General features: G+C 54.6%; 1 protein-coding gene and 1 gene segment (V, D, J or C); one reads left to right on the top strand and one right to left on the bottom strand.

The window, feature by feature from the left end:
- The window catches only part of OXA1L (OXA1L mitochondrial inner membrane protein), a 257560-nt gene that overhangs the window by 119020 nt on the left and 119596 nt on the right, over window positions 1-18944 (bottom strand). The gene's annotated exons all lie outside the window — the stretch shown is intronic.
- LOC135318265 (immunoglobulin heavy constant alpha-like) lies at window positions 8688-14898 on the top strand. The segment is given in 5 exon segments: window positions 8688-8700; window positions 10426-10815; window positions 11661-11993; window positions 12589-12906; window positions 14285-14898. Coding segments are annotated over 5 exon segments (1440 nt in total).

Genomic DNA, 18944 nt, shown 5'->3' on the forward strand with positions numbered 1-18944 from the left:
TAAGCTCCCAGACTGCCCAGGAAAGCTCAGCTCCACACTGTGCTAGCAAAGCTCAGCTCTAAGCTCCCAGACTGCCCAGGAAAGCTCAGCTCAGAGCTGTGCTAGCAAAGCTCAGCTCTAAGCTCCCAGACTGCCCAGGAAAGCTCAGCTCAGAGCTGTGCTAGCAAAGCTCGGCTCTAAGCTCCCAGACTGCCCAGGAAAGCTCAGCTCCACACTGTGCTAGCAAAGCTCGGCTCTAAGCTCCCAGACTGCCCAGGAAAGCTCAGCTCAGAGCTGTGCTAGCAAAGCTCGGCTCTAAGCTCCCAGACTGCCCAGGAAAGCTCAGCTCAGAGCTGTGCTAGCAAAGCTCGGCTCTAAGCTCCCAGACTGCCCAGGAAAGCTCAGCTCAGAGCTGTGCTAGCAAAGCTCAGCTCTAAGCTCCCAGACTGCCCAGGAAAGCTCAGCTCCACACTGTGCTAGCCAAGCTCAGCTCTAAGCTCCCAGACTACCGAGGAAAGCTCAGCTCCACACTGTGCTAGCAAAGCTCAGCTCTAAGCTCCCAGACTGCCCAGGAAAGCTCAGCTCAGCACTGTGCTAGCCAAGCTCAGCTCTAAGCTCCCAGACTGCTCAGGAAAGCTCAGCTCAGAGCTGTGCTAGCAAAGCTCAGCTCTAAGCTCCCAGACTGCCCAGGAAAGCTCAGCTCCACACTGTGCTAGCAAAACTCAGCTCTAAGCTCCCAGACTGCCCAGGAAAGCTCAGCTCAGAGCTGTGCTAGCCAAACTCGGCTCTAAGCTCCCAGACTGCCCAGGAAAGCTCAGCTCAGCACTGTGCTAGCAAAGCTCAGCTCTAAGCTCCCAGACTGCCCAGGAAAGCTCAGCTCAGCACTGTGCTAGCAAAGCTCAGCTCTAAGCTCCCAGACTGCCCAGGAAAGCTCAGCTCAGAGCTGTGCTAGCAAAGCTCAGCTCTAAGCTCCCAGACTGCCCAGGAAAGCTCAGCTCAGAGCTGAGCTAGCAAAGCTCAGCTCTAAGCTCCCAGACTGCCCAGGAAAGCTCAGCTCAGTACTGTGCTAGCAAAGCTAAGCTTTAAGCTCCCAGACTGCCCAGGAAAGCTCAGCTCCACACTGTGCTAGCAAAGCTCAGCTCTAAGCTCCCAGACTGCCCAGGAAAGCTCAGCTCAGCACTGTGCTAGCAAAGTTCGGCTCTAAGCTCCCAGACTGCCCATGAAAGCTCAGCTCAGAGCTGTGCTAGCAAAGCTCAGCTCTAAGCTCCCAGACTGCCCAGGAAAGCTCAGCTCCACACTGTGCTAGCAAAGCTCAGCTCTAAGCTCCCAGACTGCCCAGGAAAGCTCAGCTCAGCACTGTGCTAGCCAAGCTCAGCTCTAAGCTCCCAGACTGCCCAGGAAAGCTCAGCTCAGAGCTGTGCTAGCAAAGCTCAGCTCTAAGCTCCCAGACTGCCCAGGAAAGCTCAGCTCAGCACTGTGCTAGCAAAGCTCAGCTCTAAGCTCCCAGACTGCCCAGGAAAGCTCAGCTCCACACTGTGCTAGCAAAGCTCAGCTCTAAGCTCCCAGACTGCCCAGGAAAGCTCAGCTCCACACTGTGCTAGCAAAGCTCAGCTCTAAGCTCCCAGACTGCCCAGGAAAGCTCAGCTCAGCACTGTGCTAGCAAAGCTAAGCTTTAAGCTCCCAGACTGCCCGGGAAAGCTCAGCTCAGAGCTGTGCTAGCAAAGCTCAGCTCTAAGCTCCCAGACTGCCCAGGAAAGCTCAGCTCAGAGCTGTGCTAGCAAAGTTCGGCTCTAAGCTCCCAGACTGCCGAGGAAAGCTCAGCTCAGAGCTGTGCTAGCAAAGCTCAGCTCTAAGCTCCCAGACTGCCCAGGAAAGCTCAGCTCAGAGCTGTGCTAGCAAAGCTCAGCTCTAAGCTCCCAGACTGCCCAGGAAAGCTCAGCTCAGAGCTGTGCTAGCAAGGCTGAGCTTTGAACTTTAGCATTATCTAGCAAATCCCAGCTTAGATCCCTGCTAACAACGCTCAGCTTCAATAGTACCTAGCAAAGCCAAGCTTAGAGCCATGCAAGGCGTGCTCATGGTCGAGCTGTACCAGCCGTGCTTATCGAGCCGTGCTGGCCGTGCTTAGCTTTAGAACTGTCTAGCAAAGCTGAGCTCAGAGCTGTGCTAGCACTGCTCAGGGTTGATATTACCCAGAAAAGCTCAGCTCCACACTGTGCTAGCAAAGCTCAGCTCTAAGCTCCCAGACTGCCGAGGAAAGCTCAGCTCAGAGCTGTGCTAGCAAAGCTCGGCTCTAAGCTCCCAGACTGCCGAGGAAAGCTCAGCTCAGAGCTGTGCTAGCAAAGCTCAGCTCTAAGCTCCCAGACTGCCCAGGAAAGCTCAGCTCAGCACTGTGCTAGCAAAGCTCAGCTCTAAGCTCCCAGACTGCTCAGGAAAGCTCAGCTCAGAGCTGTGCTAGCAAAGCTCAGCTCTAAGCTCCCAGACTGCCCAGGAAAGCTCAGCTCAGAGCTGTGCTAGCAAAGCTCAGCTCTAAGCTCCCAGACTGCCCAGGAAAGCTCAGCTCAGCACTGTGCTAGCAAAGCTCAGCTCTAAGCTCCCAGACTGCCCAGGAAAGCTCAGCTCAGCACTGTGCTAGCAAAGCTCAGCTCTAAGCTCCCAGACTGCCCAGGAAAGCTCAGCTCCACACTGTGCTAGCAAAGCTCGGCTCTAAGCTCCCAGACTGCCCAGGAAAGCTCAGCTCAGAGCTGTGCTAGCAAAGCTTGGCTCTAAGCTCCCAGACTGCCCAGGAAAGCTCAGCTCAGAGCTGTGCTAGCCAAGCTCGGCTCTAAGCTCCCAGACTGCCCAGGAAAGCTCAGCTCAGAGCTGTGCTAGCAAAGCTCAGCTCTAAGCTCCCAGACTGCCGAGGAAAGCTCAGCTCAGCACTGTGCTAGCAAAGCTCAGCTCTAAGCTCCCAGACTGCCCAGGAAAGCTCAGCTCAGCACTGTGCTAGCAAAGCTCAGCTCTAAGCTCCCAGACTGCCCAGGAAAGCTCAGCTCAGAGCTGTGCTAGCAAAGCTCAGCTCTAAGCTCCCAGACTGCCGAGGAAAGCTCAGCTCAGCACTGTGCTAGCCAAGCTCAGCTCTAAGCTCCCAGACTGCCCAGGAAAGCTCAGCTCCACACTGTGCTAGCAAAGCTCAGCTCTAAGCTCCCAGACTGCCCAGGAAAGCTCAGCTCCACACTGTGCTAGCAAAGCTCAGCTCTAAGCTCCCAGACTGCCCAGGAAAGCTCAGCTCAGAGCTGTGCTAGCAAAGCTCAGCTCTAAGCTCCCAGACTGCCCAGGAAAGCTCAGCTCAGAGCTGTGCTAGCAAAGCTCGGCTCTAAGCTCCCAGACTGCCCAGGAAAGCTCAGCTCCACACTGTGCTAGCAAAGCTCGGCTCTAAGCTCCCAGACTGCCCAGGAAAGCTCAGCTCAGAGCTGTGCTAGCAAAGCTCGGCTCTAAGCTCCCAGACTGCCCAGGAAAGCTCAGCTCAGAGCTGTGCTAGCAAAGCTCGGCTCTAAGCTCCCAGACTGCCCAGGAAAGCTCAGCTCAGAGCTGTGCTAGCAAAGCTCAGCTCTAAGCTCCCAGACTGCCCAGGAAAGCTCAGCTCAGCACTGTGCTAGCCAAGCTCAGCTCTAAGCTCCCAGACTACCGAGGAAAGCTCAGCTCCACACTGTGCTAGCAAAGCTCAGCTCTAAGCTCCCAGACTGCCCAGGAAAGCTCAGCTCAGCACTGTGCTAGCCAAGCTCAGCTCTAAGCTCCCAGACTGCTCAGGAAAGCTCAGCTCAGAGCTGTGCTAGCAAAGCTCAGCTCTAAGCTCCCAGACTGCCCAGGAAAGCTCAGCTCCACACTGTGCTAGCAAAACTCAGCTCTAAGCTCCCAGACTGCCCAGGAAAGCTCAGCTCAGAGCTGTGCTAGCCAAACTCGGCTCTAAGCTCCCAGACTGCCCAGGAAAGCTCAGCTCAGCACTGTGCTAGCAAAGCTCAGCTCTAAGCTCCCAGACTGCCCAGGAAAGCTCAGCTCAGCACTGTGCTAGCAAAGCTCAGCTCTAAGCTCCCAGACTGCCCAGGAAAGCTCAGCTCAGAGCTGTGCTAGCAAAGCTCAGCTCTAAGCTCCCAGACTGCCCAGGAAAGCTCAGCTCCACACTGTGCTAGCAAAGCTCGGCTCTAAGCTCCCAGACTGCCCAGGAAAGCTCAGCTCAGTACTGTGCTAGCAAAGCTAAGCTTTAAGCTCCCAGACTGCCCAGGAAAGCTCAGCTCCACACTGTGCTAGCAAAGCTCAGCTCTAAGCTCCCAGACTGCCCAGGAAAGCTCAGCTCAGCACTGTGCTAGCAAAGTTCGGCTCTAAGCTCCCAGACTGCCCATGAAAGCTCAGCTCAGAGCTGTGCTAGCAAAGCTCAGCTCTAAGCTCCCAGACTGCCCAGGAAAGCTCAGCTCCACACTGTGCTAGCAAAGCTCAGCTCTAAGCTCCCAGACTGCCCAGGAAAGCTCAGCTCAGCACTGTGCTAGCCAAGCTCAGCTCTAAGCTCCCAGACTGCCCAGGAAAGCTCAGCTCAGAGCTGTGCTAGCAAAGCTCAGCTCTAAGCTCCCAGACTGCCCAGGAAAGCTCAGCTCAGCACTGTGCTAGCAAAGCTCAGCTCTAAGCTCCCAGACTGCCCAGGAAAGCTCAGCTCAGCACTGTGCTAGCAAAGCTCAGCTCTAAGCTCCCAGACTGCCCAGGAAAGCTCAGCTCCACACTGTGCTAGCAAAGCTCAGCTCTAAGCTCCCAGACTGCCCAGGAAAGCTCAGCTCAGCACTGTGCTAGCAAAGCTAAGCTTTAAGCTCCCAGACTGCCCGGGAAAGCTCAGCTCAGAGCTGTGCTAGCAAAGCTCAGCTCTAAGCTCCCAGACTGCCCAGGAAAGCTCAGCTCCACACTGTGCTAGCAAAGCTCGGCTCTAAGCTCCCAGACTGCCGAGGAAAGCTCAGCTCAGAGCTGTGCTAGCAAAGCTCAGCTCTAAGCTCCCAGACTGCCGAGGAAAGCTCAGCTCAGAGCTGTGCTAGCAAAGCTCAGCTCTAAGCTCCCAGACTGCCCAGGAAAGCTCAGCTCAGAGCTGTGCTAGCAAAGCTCAGCTCTAAGCTCCCAGACTGCCCAGGAAAGCTCAGCTCAGAGCTGTGCTAGCAAGGCTGAGCTTTGAACTTTAGCAATATCTAGCAAATCCCAGCTTAGATCCCTGCTAACAACGCTCAGCTTCAATAGTACCTAGCAAAGCCAAGCTTAGAGCCATGCGAGGCGTGCTCATGGTCGAGCTGTACCAGCCGTGCTTATCGAGCCGTGCTGGCCGTGCTTAGCTTTAGAACTGTCTAGCAAAGCTGAGCTCAGAGCTGTGCTAGCACTGCTCAGGGTTGATATTACCCAGAAAAGCTCAGCTCCACACTGTGCTAGCAAAGCTCAGCTCTAAGCTCCCAGACTGCCGAGGAAAGCTCAGCTCAGAGCTGTGCTAGCAAAGCTCGGCTCTAAGCTCCCAGACTGCCGAGGAAAGCTCAGCTCAGAGCTGTGCTAGCAAAGCTCAGCTCTAAGCTCCCAGACTGCCGAGGAAAGCTCAGCTCAGCACTGTGCTAGCAAAGCTCAGCTCTAAGCTCCCAGACTGCTCAGGAAAGCTCAGCTCAGAGCTGTGCTAGCAAAGCTCAGCTCTAAGCTCCCAGACTGCCCAGGAAAGCTCAGCTCAGAGCTGTGCTAGCAAAGCTCAGCTCTAAGCTCCCAGACTGCCCAGGAAAGCTCAGCTCAGCACTGTGCTAGCAAAGCTCAGCTCTAAGCTCCCAGACTGCCCAGGAAAGCTCAGCTCAGCACTGTGCTAGCAAAGCTCAGCTCTAAGCTCCCAGACTGCCCAGGAAAGCTCAGCTCCACACTGTGCTAGCAAAGCTCGGCTCTAAGCTCCCAGACTGCCCAGGAAAGCTCAGCTCAGAGCTGTGCTAGCAAAGCTTGGCTCTAAGCTCCCAGACTGCCCAGGAAAGCTCAGCTCCACACTGTGCTAGCCAAGCTCGGCTCTAAGCTCCCAGACTGCCCAGGAAAGCTCAGCTCAGAGCTGTGCTAGCAAAGCTCAGCTCTAAGCTCCCAGACTGCCGAGGAAAGCTCAGCTCAGCACTGTGCTAGCAAAGCTCAGCTCTAAGCTCCCAGACTGCCGAGGAAAGCTCAGCTCAGCACTGTGCTAGCAAAGCTCAGCTCTAAGCTCCCAGACTGCCCAGGAAAGCTCAGCTCAGAGCTGTGCTAGCAAAGCTCAGCTCTAAGCTCCCAGACTGCCGAGGAAAGCTCAGCTCAGCACTGTGCTAGCAAAGCTCAGCTCTAAGCTCCCAGACTGCCCAGGAAAGCTCAGCTCCACACTGTGCTAGCAAAGCTCAGCTCTAAGCTCCCAGACTGCCCAGGAAAGCTCAGCTCAGCACTGTGCTAGCAAAGCTCAGCTCTAAGCTCCCAGACTGCCGAGGAAAGCTCAGCTCAGCACTGTGCTAGCAAAGCTCAGCTCTAAGCTCCCAGACTGCCCAGGAAAGCTCAGCTCAGAGCTGTGCTAGCAAAGCTCAGCTCTAAGCTCCCAGACTGCCCAGGAAAGCTCAGCTCAGAGCTGTGCTAGCAAAGCTCAGCTCTAAGCTCCCAGACTGCCCAGGAAAGCTCAGCTCAGAGCTGTGCTAGCAAAGCTCAGCTCTAAGCTCCCAGACTGCCCAGGAAAGCTCAGCTCAGAGCTGTGCTAGCAAGGCTGAGCTTTGAACTTCAGCATTATCTAGCAAATCCCAGCTTAGATCCCTGCTAACAACGCTCAGCTTCAATAGTACCTAGCAAAGCCAAGCTTAGAGCCATGCAAGGCGTGCTCATGGTCGAGCTGTACCAGCCGTGCTTATCGAGCCGTGCTGGCCGTGCTTAGCTTTAGAACTGTCTAGCAAAGCTGAGCTCAGAGCTGTGCTAGCACTGCTCAGGGTTGATATTACCCAGAAAAGCTCAGCTCAGAGCTGTGCTAGCAAAGCTCAGCTCTAAGCTCCCAGACTGCCCAGGAAAGCTCAGCTCAGAGCTGTGCTAGCAAAGCTCAGCTCTAAGCTCCCAGACTGCCCAGGAAAGCTCAGCTCAGAGCTGTGCTAGCAAAGCTCAGCTCTAAGCTCCCAGACTGCCCAGGAAAGCTCAGCTCAGAGCTGTGCTAGCAAGGCTGAGCTTTGAACTTCAGCATTATCTAGCAAATCCCAGCTTAGATCCCTGCTAACAACGCTCAGCTTCAATAGTACCTAGCAAAGCCAAGCTTAGAGCCATGCAAGGCGTGCTCATGGTCGAGCTGTACCAGCCGTGCTTATCGAGCCGTGCTGGCCGTGCTTAGCTTTAGAACTGTCTAGCAAAGCTGAGCTCAGAGCTGTGCTAGCACTGCTCAGGGTTGATATTACCCAGAAAAGCTCAGCTCAGCACTGTGCTAGCAAAGCTCAGCTCTAAGCTCCCAGACTGCCCAGGAAAGCTCAGCTCAGAGCTGTGCTAGCAAAGCTCGGCTCTAAGCTCCCAGACTGCCCAGGAAAGCTCAGCTCAGAGCTGTGCTAGCAAAGCTCGGCTCTAAGCTCCCAGACTGCCCAGGAAAGCTCAGCTCAGCACTGTGCTAGCAAAGCTCAGCTCTAAGCTCCCAGACTGCTCAGGAAAGCTCAGCTCAGAGCTGTGCTAGCAAAGCTCAGCTCTAAGCTCCCAGACTGCCCAGGAAAGCTCAGCTCAGCACTGTGCTAGCAAAGCTCAGCTCTAAGCTCCCAGACTGCCCAGGAAAGCTCAGCTCAGCACTGTGCTAGCAAAGCTCAGCTCTAAGCTCCCAGACTGCCGAGGAAAGCTCAGCTCAGCACTGTGCTAGCAAAGCTCAGCTCTAAGCTCCCAGACTGCCCAGGAAAGCTCAGCTCAGAGCTGTGCTAGCAAGGCTGAGCTTTGAACTTCAGCATTATCTAGCAAATCCCAGCTTAGATCCCTGCTAACAACGCTCAGCTTCAATAGTACCTAGCAAAGCCAAGCTTAGAGCCATGCAAGGCGTGCTCATGGTCGAGCTGTACCAGCCGTGCTTATCGAGCCGTGCTGGCCGTGCTTAGCTTTAGAACTGTCTAGCAAAGCTGAGCTCAGAGCTGTGCTAGCACTGCTCAGGGTTGATATTACCCAGAAAAGCTCAGCTCAGAGCTGTGCTAGCACTGCTCAATGTTAATGTTATCTAGCTCAGCTCAGACCTGTGCTACTCTAGCTAAGCTCAGCTTCGATATTATCTAGCAAATCTCAGCTCAGTGCTGAACTAGCGGTGCTCAGTTTCGATATTATCGAGCAAAGCTCAGCTCAGAGAGATGCTGGCAATGCCGAGCCTCGGTACTGTCTAGGAAACCCGAGCTCACTGAGCCATGTTAGCAAATCTCAGCTGCAACATTACCTACAAAAGCCCAGCTTAGAGGTGTCTAAAGCTTTCTCGTGCTTGCGGTTTTCTAGAAAAGCCAGGTTTGATTCGTGCAAGCTGTGCTCAGCTTTAAGCTTTGCAGCTTTGATATTATCTAGAAAAGCTCAGCTCAGAGCTGTGCCGCCGTATGTAGCCTTGAGCTGTGCCAGCCATGCTTAGGCTTGAGCTTTTCTAGGAAAGCCAGGTTTTAGTCATTGGAGCTCTGCTCAGCTTCAAGGTCTGTTATCGATACTCAGTTTCAATGTTACCTAGAAAAGCCCAGCTTAGCGCTGTGCTAGCCATGCTCATCCTCGGTATTATCTAGAAAAGCTTAGCTTAGAGCCGTGCTAGCAATGCTCAGCTTTGATATTACCTGGAAAAGCTCAGCTCAGAGCTGCACCATCGATCTTCAGCTTCACTATTATCTTTGAAAGCTCAGCCTAGAACTGTAGTATCGATGTCAAGCCTTGATCTTCTGTGGGAAAGCCCAGCTTTGAGCTGTGCAAGCCATGCTCAGCTTTGAGCTCGTCTGGGAAAGCCCAGCTTCAAGCTGTTCTTGGAAAGCTCAATTTTGAGCCCTGCAAATGATGCTCAATCTCAAGCTTTTCTAAGAAAGCCCAGCTTTGAGGTGTGCAAGCCCAGCTTAGCCTTAATCTTCTCTAGGAAAGCCCTAGAGCTGTGCAAGCCGTGCTTAGCTTCAAGCTTGTCTAGGAAAGCCCAGCTTGGAGGTGTGCAAGAGGTGCTCACCTTTAAGCTCTTCTAATAAAGCCCGGCTTTGAGTTGTGCAAGCCAAGCTCAGCCTTAATCTTCTCTTGGAGAGCCCTAGAGCTGCGTGAGCAAAGCTCAGCCTTAATCTTCTGTTGGAAAGCCAAGCTTTGATCTGTGCAAGCCAAGCTCAGCTTTAATCTTCTGTAGGAAAGCCCAGCTTTGAGCTGTGCAAGCCAGGCTCAGCCTTAATCTTCTGTAGGAAAGCCAAGCTTTGAGCTGTGCAAGCCAGGCTCAGCCTTAATCTTCTGTAGGAAAGCCCAGCTTTGAGCTGTGCAAGCCAGGCTCAGCCTTAATCTTCTGTAGGAAAGCCCAGCTTTGAGCTGTGCAAGCCAGGCTCAGCCTTAATCTTCTGTAGGAAAGCCCAGCTTTGAGCTGTGCAAGCCAGGCTCAGCCTTAATCTTCTGTAGGAAAGCCAAGCTTTGAGCTGTGCAAGCCAGGCTCAGCCTTAATCTTCTGTAGGAAAGCCAAGCTTTGAGCTGTGCAAGTCAGGCTCAGCCTTAATCTTCTGTAGGAAAGCCAAGCTTTGAGCTGTGCAAGCCAAGCTCAGCTTTAATCTTCTGTAGGAAAGCCAAGCTTTGATCTGTGCAAGCCAAGCTCAGCCTTAATCTTCTGTAGGAAAGCCCAGCTTTGAGCTGTGCAAGCCAGGCTCAGCCTTAATCTTCTGTAGGAAAGCCCAGCTTTGAGCTGTGCAAGCCAAGCTCAGCCTTAATCTCTAGGAAAACCCCAGAGCTGTGCAAGCCATGTTTGGTTTCAAGCCTGTGTAGGAAAGCCCAGCTTTGCTCCTGATGCTCAGCCTCGAGATTTTCGAGGAAGTCCAGGTTTAAGCCATGCTCAGCCTTAGGCTTGCAACAGCTCCCCAGCAGCACCCCCTCAGGACCCCAAAGCGTGTCCCCCCCCCCCAAAAAAAAGAGACACCCTCCCCCCAAAGCAGCGGTGACCCCAAAAGCTGGCGGGGGCCGCGCAGGACTAGGACTAAGCCTAAACCCCGGCTTTGCAGAGCCACTCACCGGCAGAGCTGTCACCGCGCGCCAAAATCGGGGAGCGGGGTGGGGGGATCCCCACAGAATATGGGTGCGCCCCGCCGTGACGTCACTGGTGGGGGGGAGTTTGGGGGGGGGGTTTAGGCTCGGTTTAGGGGTGAGAAACCCGTCTAGGAGGAAATTCTCGCGCCCCGACCTACTTCCCCTTCTGGCGGTGACCTTTCCCCCGGCGCTTTCACATCGTCTTTCGGCGCAACCGCTTCCCCAAAGCCCGGCTTAGGGTGTCCTAAGGCGGGGGGTTAAGGGGGTGTCTGAGACCCCGAATCACCCCCCCAAACCCCCCCCACCTCCACCCCGAATTAAATTTAAGCTGTTTCTTTGCAGTCAAGGCCAGCGACCCCGTCGTCTACCCGCTGGCCTCGTGCGACTGCGCCAGCTGCGGGGCCAACCTCACCCTCGGCTGCTTCGTCAGCGATTTCTTCCCCCAACCCGTCACCGTCACGTGGGTTTCCAAAGTCCCCGGCGACATCGAGACCTTCCCGGCCTTAGCGAGCAGCAGCAGCCTCTATAAGCTCAGCTCAGAAATCACCGTCGCCCCCGCCGACGGCTTGGATAGCGAGACCTTCCAGTGCAAGGCCTACCAAAGCGCCACCGGCAAAACCGCCACTGGCAGCGTCAAAGGTGAGAGAGGCGGCGGGGAAGGGGGCGAGCCTGGCTTTGTGGGACGGGCTGACGTTGGTCCCAGCCTTGATCCCGGCTTATCTGAGGTCTGGGTCAACTCCTAGGTGGGTTGGTGCTGCTCCCAGCCTTAATCCCGGCCTTATCTGAGGTCTTGGTAAACTCTTAGATGGGTTGGTGCTGCTCCCAGCCTTGATCCCGGCCTTATCTGGGTTCTTGGGGGTCACCAAGATGGGTTGGCGTTGGTCCCAGCCTTGATCCTGGCTTATCTGAGGTCTTGGTGGTCACCCAGATGGGCTGGAATTGCTCCAAGCCTTGATCCCGGCCTTATGTGGGGTCTTGGTGGACACCTAGAAAGGTTGGTCTTAGTCTCATCCTTGATCCCAGCCTTGATGAGGTCTTGGTGGACACCGAGATGGGTTGATGTTACTCCCAACCTTAATCCAAACTTGATCCCAACTTGATCCCAGCCTTGATCCCAGCCTTGATGAGGTCTTGGTGGACACCGAGATGGATCAATGTTTCTCATAACCTTGATCCAAACTCGACCCCAACCTTGATCCCAGCCTCGATCTCAGCCTTGATGAGGTCTTAGTGGACACCGAGGTGGGTCCATGTTGCTCCCAACCTTGATCCAAACTTGCTCCCGACTTGATCCCAGCCTTGATCCCAGCCTTGATCCCAGCCTTGATACCAACCTTGGTCCCAGCCTTGATGAGGTCTTGGTGGACACCGAGATGGGCCGATCTTGATCCCAACCTTGATCTAAGCCTTGATGAGGTCTTGGCGGAGACGGCGACGGGTCCCTGTTGCTCCCAACCTTCTCTGACGTCTCGGCCAACTTCTAGGTGTCAACTCGTGCTGTAACAATAAGCCTGTGACCGTAAAGCTCCTGAGCGACCCCAACAAATACCGGAACGAGAACAAGGTCCTGCTGCTGTGCCTGGTCGAGGGGAGGAAGGCTGGCGAAAGCCAAGTGCAGTGGTTGGTCAACCACGACGTGGCCAACCTCAACCCGGAAGTCTACGCCTGCGACCAGTGCTCCGACAACATGGCCGCCTTCACGAGCCAGGTCAACGTCAGCAAGGAGACGTGGGAGGCGGGGGCGGAGTTCTCCTGCAAAGTGACCAATCCCACGCTGAAGGAGGCTGCGGTCGCCAACATCAGCACTTTCTGCTCAGGTGAGGGCGGGCGGTTTATCGGAGGCCGTGGTTGGACGGTGGGAGAGGATGGGGCGGGGCGGCTTCGGAGACGTCGGTCGGGTTGATGGGGGCGACGGGGATGGAAAGAATCAGGCGGTTGATTGGTTGATTGGGGGCGGGAGGAAGGGTTGAGGCGGTCGAGGTGGACCTATCAGGTGGCTCGATGGTCGAGGCGGACGGAGGGAGGGGCGGGCGGAGGTTTAAACGCCGGCTTAACCCTCCCATGAATCCACCCCGTGATGGCGCCGGGGGGAGGCGGTGCCACGCCCGGTCAGCGGTGACCACTGGGAGGGGTGGGGGGGGTGGGGTGGGCGTGGCTTTGAGGCGAAACCGATCGATTTTCGAGAGGAAAACGGACGTTTTGAGCCCCTTCCCCCCAAACCCGCAACAACCTTTAAAAGAAAAATGGGGGCGGCGGAACATTTTCTCGGAAATCGCCCCAAAACTCGAGTTTTTGACGGGGGGGGGGGGGGGGCGAGAGGCCGGGGCCAATCGGATGAAAGCCAAGATCCGCCCACTCAACGCCGCTCCCCTCCCCCCCCCCCTTTCCTTGACCCCTCCCGACCCCAACCAGATACTAAACCGGCGGTGACCGTCACCCTCCTCCCCCCGTCCTTGGAGGACCTTTACCTCAGCCAGAACGGCAGCGTCACGTGCCTGGCGACCAACCTGAAGTCAACCGAGGACGTGAAGTTCACCTGGAACCGGGATCAAGGCAAAGCCTTGGACGCCATCTTGGGGAAACCCCAAAAACTACCCAACGGGCTCTTCAGCCTCACCAGCACGTTGAAGATCTGCGCCGACGAGTGGAATTCCGGCGAGAAGTTCACCTGCACCGTCCAGGTCCCCGAACTCGGCAAACCCATCACAAAATCCATTCAGAAAGACATAGGTAGGAGCCCGCCCCTTTTAATCCCGCCCCATTTCCATCCCACACCCCCCCCCACCCCCTTTCCTTTTCCCCACCCTTTAAACCCCGCCCACCAACATGGCGTCCACCGAGAAGGGAACCGGCGGAGGGTTTCGGAAAATAAGAGCGGTTTTGGGCAAGTCGAAGGAGGTGGCTGGAAAAGCCGAGTCTACTGGGCTGGTCTACTGGAAGGGTCTGGCCTAGTGGAAGGGTCTGGCCTACTCGAGGGTCTGGCCTAGTGGAAGGGTCTGGCCTACTCAAAGGGTCTGGCCTAGTGGAAGGGTCTGGCCTAGTGGAAGGGTCTGGCCTACTCGAGGGTCTGGCCTAGTGGAAGGGTCTGGCCTACTGAGAAGGGTCTGGCCTACTCAAAGGGTCTGGCCTACTGGAAGGGTCTGGCCTAGTGGAAGGGTCTGGCCTAGTGGAAGGGTCTGGCCTACTCGAGGGTCTGGCCTACTCGAAGGGTCTGGCCTAGTGGAAGGGTCTGGCCTAGTGGAAGGGTCTGGCCTACTCAAGGGTCTGGCCTAGTGGAAGGGTCTGGCCTAGTGGAAGAGTCTGGCCTACTTGAAGGGTCTGGCCTACTGGAAGGGCCTGGCCTGCTGGAAGGGTCTGGCCTCCTGGAAGGGTCTGGCCTAGTGGAAGGGTCTGGCCTAGTGGAAGGGTCTGGCCTACTCGAAGGGTCTGGCCCAGTGGAAGAGTCTGGCCTAGTGGAAGGGTCTGGCCTCCTGGAAGAGTCTGGCCTAGTGGAAGGGTCTGGCCTACTGGAAGAGTCTAGCCTACTGGGAGAGCCAAGTGAGCTAGACTACTGGAAGGGTCTGGCCTACCAGAAGGAATTTGTCCACTGGAAGGGTCTTCTCCATTGGAGGGGTCAACTGGGAGGGTCTACTGGAAGGGTCTGGCCTACTGGGAGAATCAACAGAGGTAGTCAACTGGAAGAAGCCAGTCTACTGGAAGAGTCTAGCCTACTGGAAAGGTCTAGCCTGCTGGAAGAGGTCAGCCTACTGGAAGAGTCTAGCCTACTGGAAGAGTCTAGTCTACTGGAAGAGTCTAGCCTACTGGAAGAGGTCAGTCTACTGGAAGGGTCTAGCCTACTGGAAAGGTCTAGCCTACTGGAAGAGTCTAGTCTACTGGAAGAGTCTAGCCTACTGGAAGGGTCTAGCCTACTGGAAGAGGTCAGTCTACTGGAAGAGGTCAGCCTACTGGAAGAGTCTAGCCTACTGGAAGGGTCTGTTCTACTGGAAGGGTCTAGTCTACTGGAAGGGTCTAGCTTAGTGGGAGGGCCAGCCCACTGGAGGAAGCGAGCCCATTGGGCGAACCGCATCCCTCCCACCACCCTTGACCTTCTCTTGCGCCCCCTTCGCAGCCGTCTCCGTGAAGGCACCTTCCGTCTACGTCTTCCCGCCGCCGGCCGAGGAATTGGCCCGTCAGGAAACGGCTACTTTGACCTGCCTGGTTTTGGGGTTCCGCCCCCGCGACGTCCTGGTGACGTGGACCCAACAGGATCGTCCCGTGCCGCCGAGTAGCGTCGCCATCTTTGGGCCGGAGGAAGACGGCGGCGCTTTCTCCGCCTACAGCATGTTGAGCGTGCCGGCGGCCGACTGGCAACGCGGCGACTCCTTCGCGTGCGTGGTGGGCCACGAGGGCATCCCCATGAACTTCGTGCAGAAGAGTTTGGATAAAAGCTTGGGTAAACCCACCGCCGTCAACGTTTCGGTCATCCTCGCCGATTCCGACGTCACCTGTTATTGAGCGCGGCCGGGGCGGGGAGGCGGGAAGACGCGCGGGGCTGTAATTCCGCATCCAAATAAACCAAAAAAAACCAAAAAACAACAAAAAAAAAACCCCCAAATGAGACCCAAAACCCCCCAAACCCTCCCCCCCTCCCCGTAAATCAAACCCGGTATCGTGCCGACGCCACACTTGGGCCGGGGGGGTGTGTTTTCCCACCCCTCCCCCACCTCAACCATCGCCCTTCCCCCGCCGGCTTGCCTGTAATTAAGGTTGGGATGAAGGAAACGAGGCGGGAAAAAACCAAGAATTCCTTATTTTTTTAGGTTTTTCTTTTTTTCTGGGGAAATAAGGTCCGTCGTCGAGGTCGAGGGCGGTGGGAGGGCGCGATTGGACGACGCGGGGGGGTGGGTGATGCCTCCTTGAAGCCACGCCCCCTTCCTTATCAAGCCCCGCCTCAAAAAAATGGGAAATTTTCCACCCCCACCCCCAAAAAGATGTGGGTTTCGCCCTAAAAATCAAGCGAATTCGTCCAACGGCGAGGCCCGAAGAGGGAAAAAACGGGGTTTTCACCATCGTTTCGGGTGATTTCTGCGAGGGTTTTGGGTGAAAAACAGGTGGAAATGGGACTTGCGGCTGGCAGGTGCCGAAAATCTTCGCAGTCCTTTCGCTCGTGGGAGAGTTTAGGGCAAGGATTGGGTGGAAAATGGGTGGAAATGGGGTTTTTTTAGTTCACGCACCAAAAATCCTCCCGGTCCCTTCATTTTACGGCAGGTTTTTGCACAAGAATTGGGTGGAAAATGAGTGGATTTGGGTTTTTTTTTGCTGCACGCACCAAAAATCCTGCACACAATTGCTTTACGGGAAGGTTTTAGACAAGAATTGGGTGGAAATGGGGTTTTTCGCCACGTGCGCCAAAAATCCTCGTGGTCCCTTTGCCTTGGAGCAGGTTTTAGGACACAAATTGGGTGGAAAATGGGTGGAATTGGTTTTTTTTGCTGCGCGCACCAAAAAAAATCCCCCTTTTGCTCTCCAGGAAGGTTTCGGTCAAGGATTGGGTGGAAAATGGGTGGAAAATTGGTGGAAAAGGGGTTTTTGCTGCAGGCACCCAAAATCCTCCTGGTCCCTTTGCCTTGGAGCAGGTTTTTGAACAAAAATTGGGTGGAAAACGGGTGGAAATGGGTATTTTTTTTGGCTACACAAACCAAAACTCCTAATAACTCCTGCGTTGCAGGAGGTTTTTGGACAAGAATTGGGTGGAAAATGGGTGGAAATGGGTTTTTTTCCTCCTTGCACTAAAAATCCTCGTGGCCCCTTTGCTCCCGACAGGGTTTTCACAAGGATTGGGTAGAAAAATGGGTGGAAAATGGGTGGAAATGGGGTTTTTACTGCACGCACCAAAAATCCTGCCCCCTTTTGTTTTTCCAAGAAGGTTTTGGTCAAGAATTGGGTGGAAAATAGGTGGAAATGGGGTTTTTTGCCACGTGCGCCAAAAATCCCCGTCATCCCTTTGCCTTGGAGCAGGTTTTAGGACAAGAATTGGGTGGAAAACGGGTGGAATTGGGTTTTTTTGCTGCACGTGCCAAAAATCCCCATGGTCCCTTTGCCTTGGAGCAGGTTTTTGGACGAGAATTGGGTGGAAAAAGGGTGGAATCGGGACTTTTCCCTGCAGGCACCAAAAAATCCTCATAACCCCTTCGCTTGTGGGAGGGTTTTGGACAAGAATCGGGTAGAAAATGGGTGGAATTGGTTTTTTTTTTTTTTGCTGCATGCAGCAAAAATCCTGCACCACAATTGCTTTCCCGGAAGGTTTTGGTCAAGAATTGGGCAGAAAATGGGTGAAAAATGGGCGGAAATGGGATTTTCTGCTGCGTGCACCAAAAATCCCCGCGGCCCCTTTGCCGGCAGCTGGTTTTTGGATGGAGATTGGGTTAAAAACGGGTGAAAATGGGTATTTTTGTGGCTTGCAGCAAAAATCCTTGCGGTCCCTTTGCTTCGCAGGAGGTTTTTGGGCCAGAATTGGGTAGAAAATGGGGGGAAATGGGGTTTTTGCTGCACTAAAAAGCCTCGTGGCCTTTTTGCTCACGGAAGGTTTTTAGCGAGGATTGGGTAGAAAAATGGGTGGAAAAAAGGCTTTTTTTGCTACAAGCGCCGCAATTCCTTAGGGCCCCTTTGCTCGCGGCAGGGTTTTGGACACGGATTGGGTGGAAAATGGGTGAAAAATGGGTGAAAACGGGGGGGGGGGGGGGTTTGGCCCCCTTCACTTTCACGGTGGGATTCGGGAGATGGGACGTGGGGGGGGGTGTCCCACCCCTCCCCCACACACATTGAAGCCCTCCTCTCGCCCCCTCCCCCCCCCAGATTGTGTCCTGGTGACGGTGGGCGAGGAGACGCAACCCGAGGCGGAGGAAGACGCCACCGACCTCTGGACTGCCGTGACCTTCGTCGTCCTCTTCCTCCTCAGCCTCTGCTACAGCACCGGCGTCACCCTCTTCAAGGTAACGGCGCGGGCGAGCGGCTCGGGGGGTGGGGGGCGAGGAATTAAGGCTGATTAATTAAATCTCGGTGTTTCTCCCAGGTTCTGTGACTGTTGTAGAAGGGTGAAGACCCCGGTCGTTGGCCGTCCCCTCCCCCCCATGGCCGGGTGGTGCCCGGGAAGGGGTGGTTTTTTTGGTGGCATTTTTGTCAATTCAAGGAATAAAACGAGCATCCCGTTTCCATCAGCTGGCCAAAAAAACCACCAACCCACCCCTTTTTTCCTTGAAATCAGCCCATTTTTGTGGTGGCATCGAGCGTCCCCAACCCCGCCTCCCCCGCCCGGTTTTCCCTCGAAATGAGCCCGTTTGACACCGGGGCGTCGCCCCACGGGCCGCCGGGTTGTAAAACACACCGTTTTTCTCCTGAAATGAACCCGTTTTTGCACCGGTGCAGGACGCCGAGTTCTCAGCAGGTGGAAAAATAAACCCCATTTCCCTTGGAATGAGCCCATTTTGCACAGGTGAGTCACCCCAGAGTTCATCAGGTTGGAAAAAAAAACTATTTTCTCAAAAAATCGACCCATTTTCTGCTCCTGCCTCAGCTCAAATTTCACCAGGTTGCAAAACCCCACCATTTTCTCCTGAAATACGCCCATTTTGCACTGGTGCCTCACCCCAAATTCTCATCAGACTATAAAACCCCCCATTTTCTCCTCAAATTAACCCATTTTCTGCTCTTGCCTCACCCCAAATTTCATCAGGTTGCAAAAACCACCCATTTTCTCCAAAAATTACCCCATTTTCTGCTGGTGCCTCACCCCAAAGTTCACCAGGTAGCAAAGAAACTCCATTTTCTCCTGAAATAAGCCCATTTTCTGCTCCTGCCTCACCCCAAATTTCATCAGGTTGCAAAAAACCCCCATTTTCTCCAAAAATCGACCCATTTTCTGCTCTTGTCTCACCCTAAAATCTCATAAGGCTGGAAAAAAAACATTTTCTCCTGAAATCAACCAATTTTCTGCTCCTGCCTCACCCCAAATTTCATCAGGTTGCAAAAAACCCTCATTTTCTCCAAAAATCAACCCATTTTGCACTGGCTCCTCACCCCAAATTCTCATCAGACTATAAAACTCCCATTTTTCCTCAAATTAACCCATTTTCTGCTCTTGCCTCACCCCAAATTTCATCAGGTTGCAAAAACCCCCCATTTTTTCCTCAAATCAACCCATTTTGCACCGCTGCATCACTCAAATTCTCATCAGACTATAAAAAAAATTCCCATTTTCTCCTCAAATTAACCCATTTTTGCTCCTGCCTCACCCCAAATTCTCATCAGGTTGCAAAAAAACCCCCCATTTTCTCCAAAACTCGACCCAAAACTCACGCCGTCTCCGGGCCCAGGGACCCAAACCGTTAATTTTTGCCCCGATTCTCCCTCTCTGCCCCCTCCCCCCCCCGAAACCCCCTGTTTACTGTAAAACCAGTTTCGTTTCTCCTCCCGCCTTTCGGTCGAGGGCTTTTTTGGGGCTATTTGAGTCATTTTTGGAGCAGCTGGCGGTTAAATTTGGAGGGGGGAGGGGCCCAAACGCGACCACCAACATCTGGGTGCGGGGGAGGGACAGGGACCAGATGTGTCCTGTTTACCGACGCCGCGCTTCTCCCTCTGACTCACCGCCCGCCGACGAGAAACCCCAGGACGGTAAAAATAGAGGCGCCAAACGCCCCCGAAACCGGCTTTTTTTCACCCAAAAAAAGGCCCCGCTCTTTTCCCGTGAGAAAAAAAAACACAAAACAATATCAAAAACAACGTGAAAATGA

This window comes from Phalacrocorax carbo, chromosome 29 (assembly GCF_963921805.1).
Source record: "Phalacrocorax carbo chromosome 29, bPhaCar2.1, whole genome shotgun sequence".
Classification (NCBI taxonomy): Eukaryota; Metazoa; Chordata; class Aves; order Suliformes; family Phalacrocoracidae; genus Phalacrocorax; species Phalacrocorax carbo.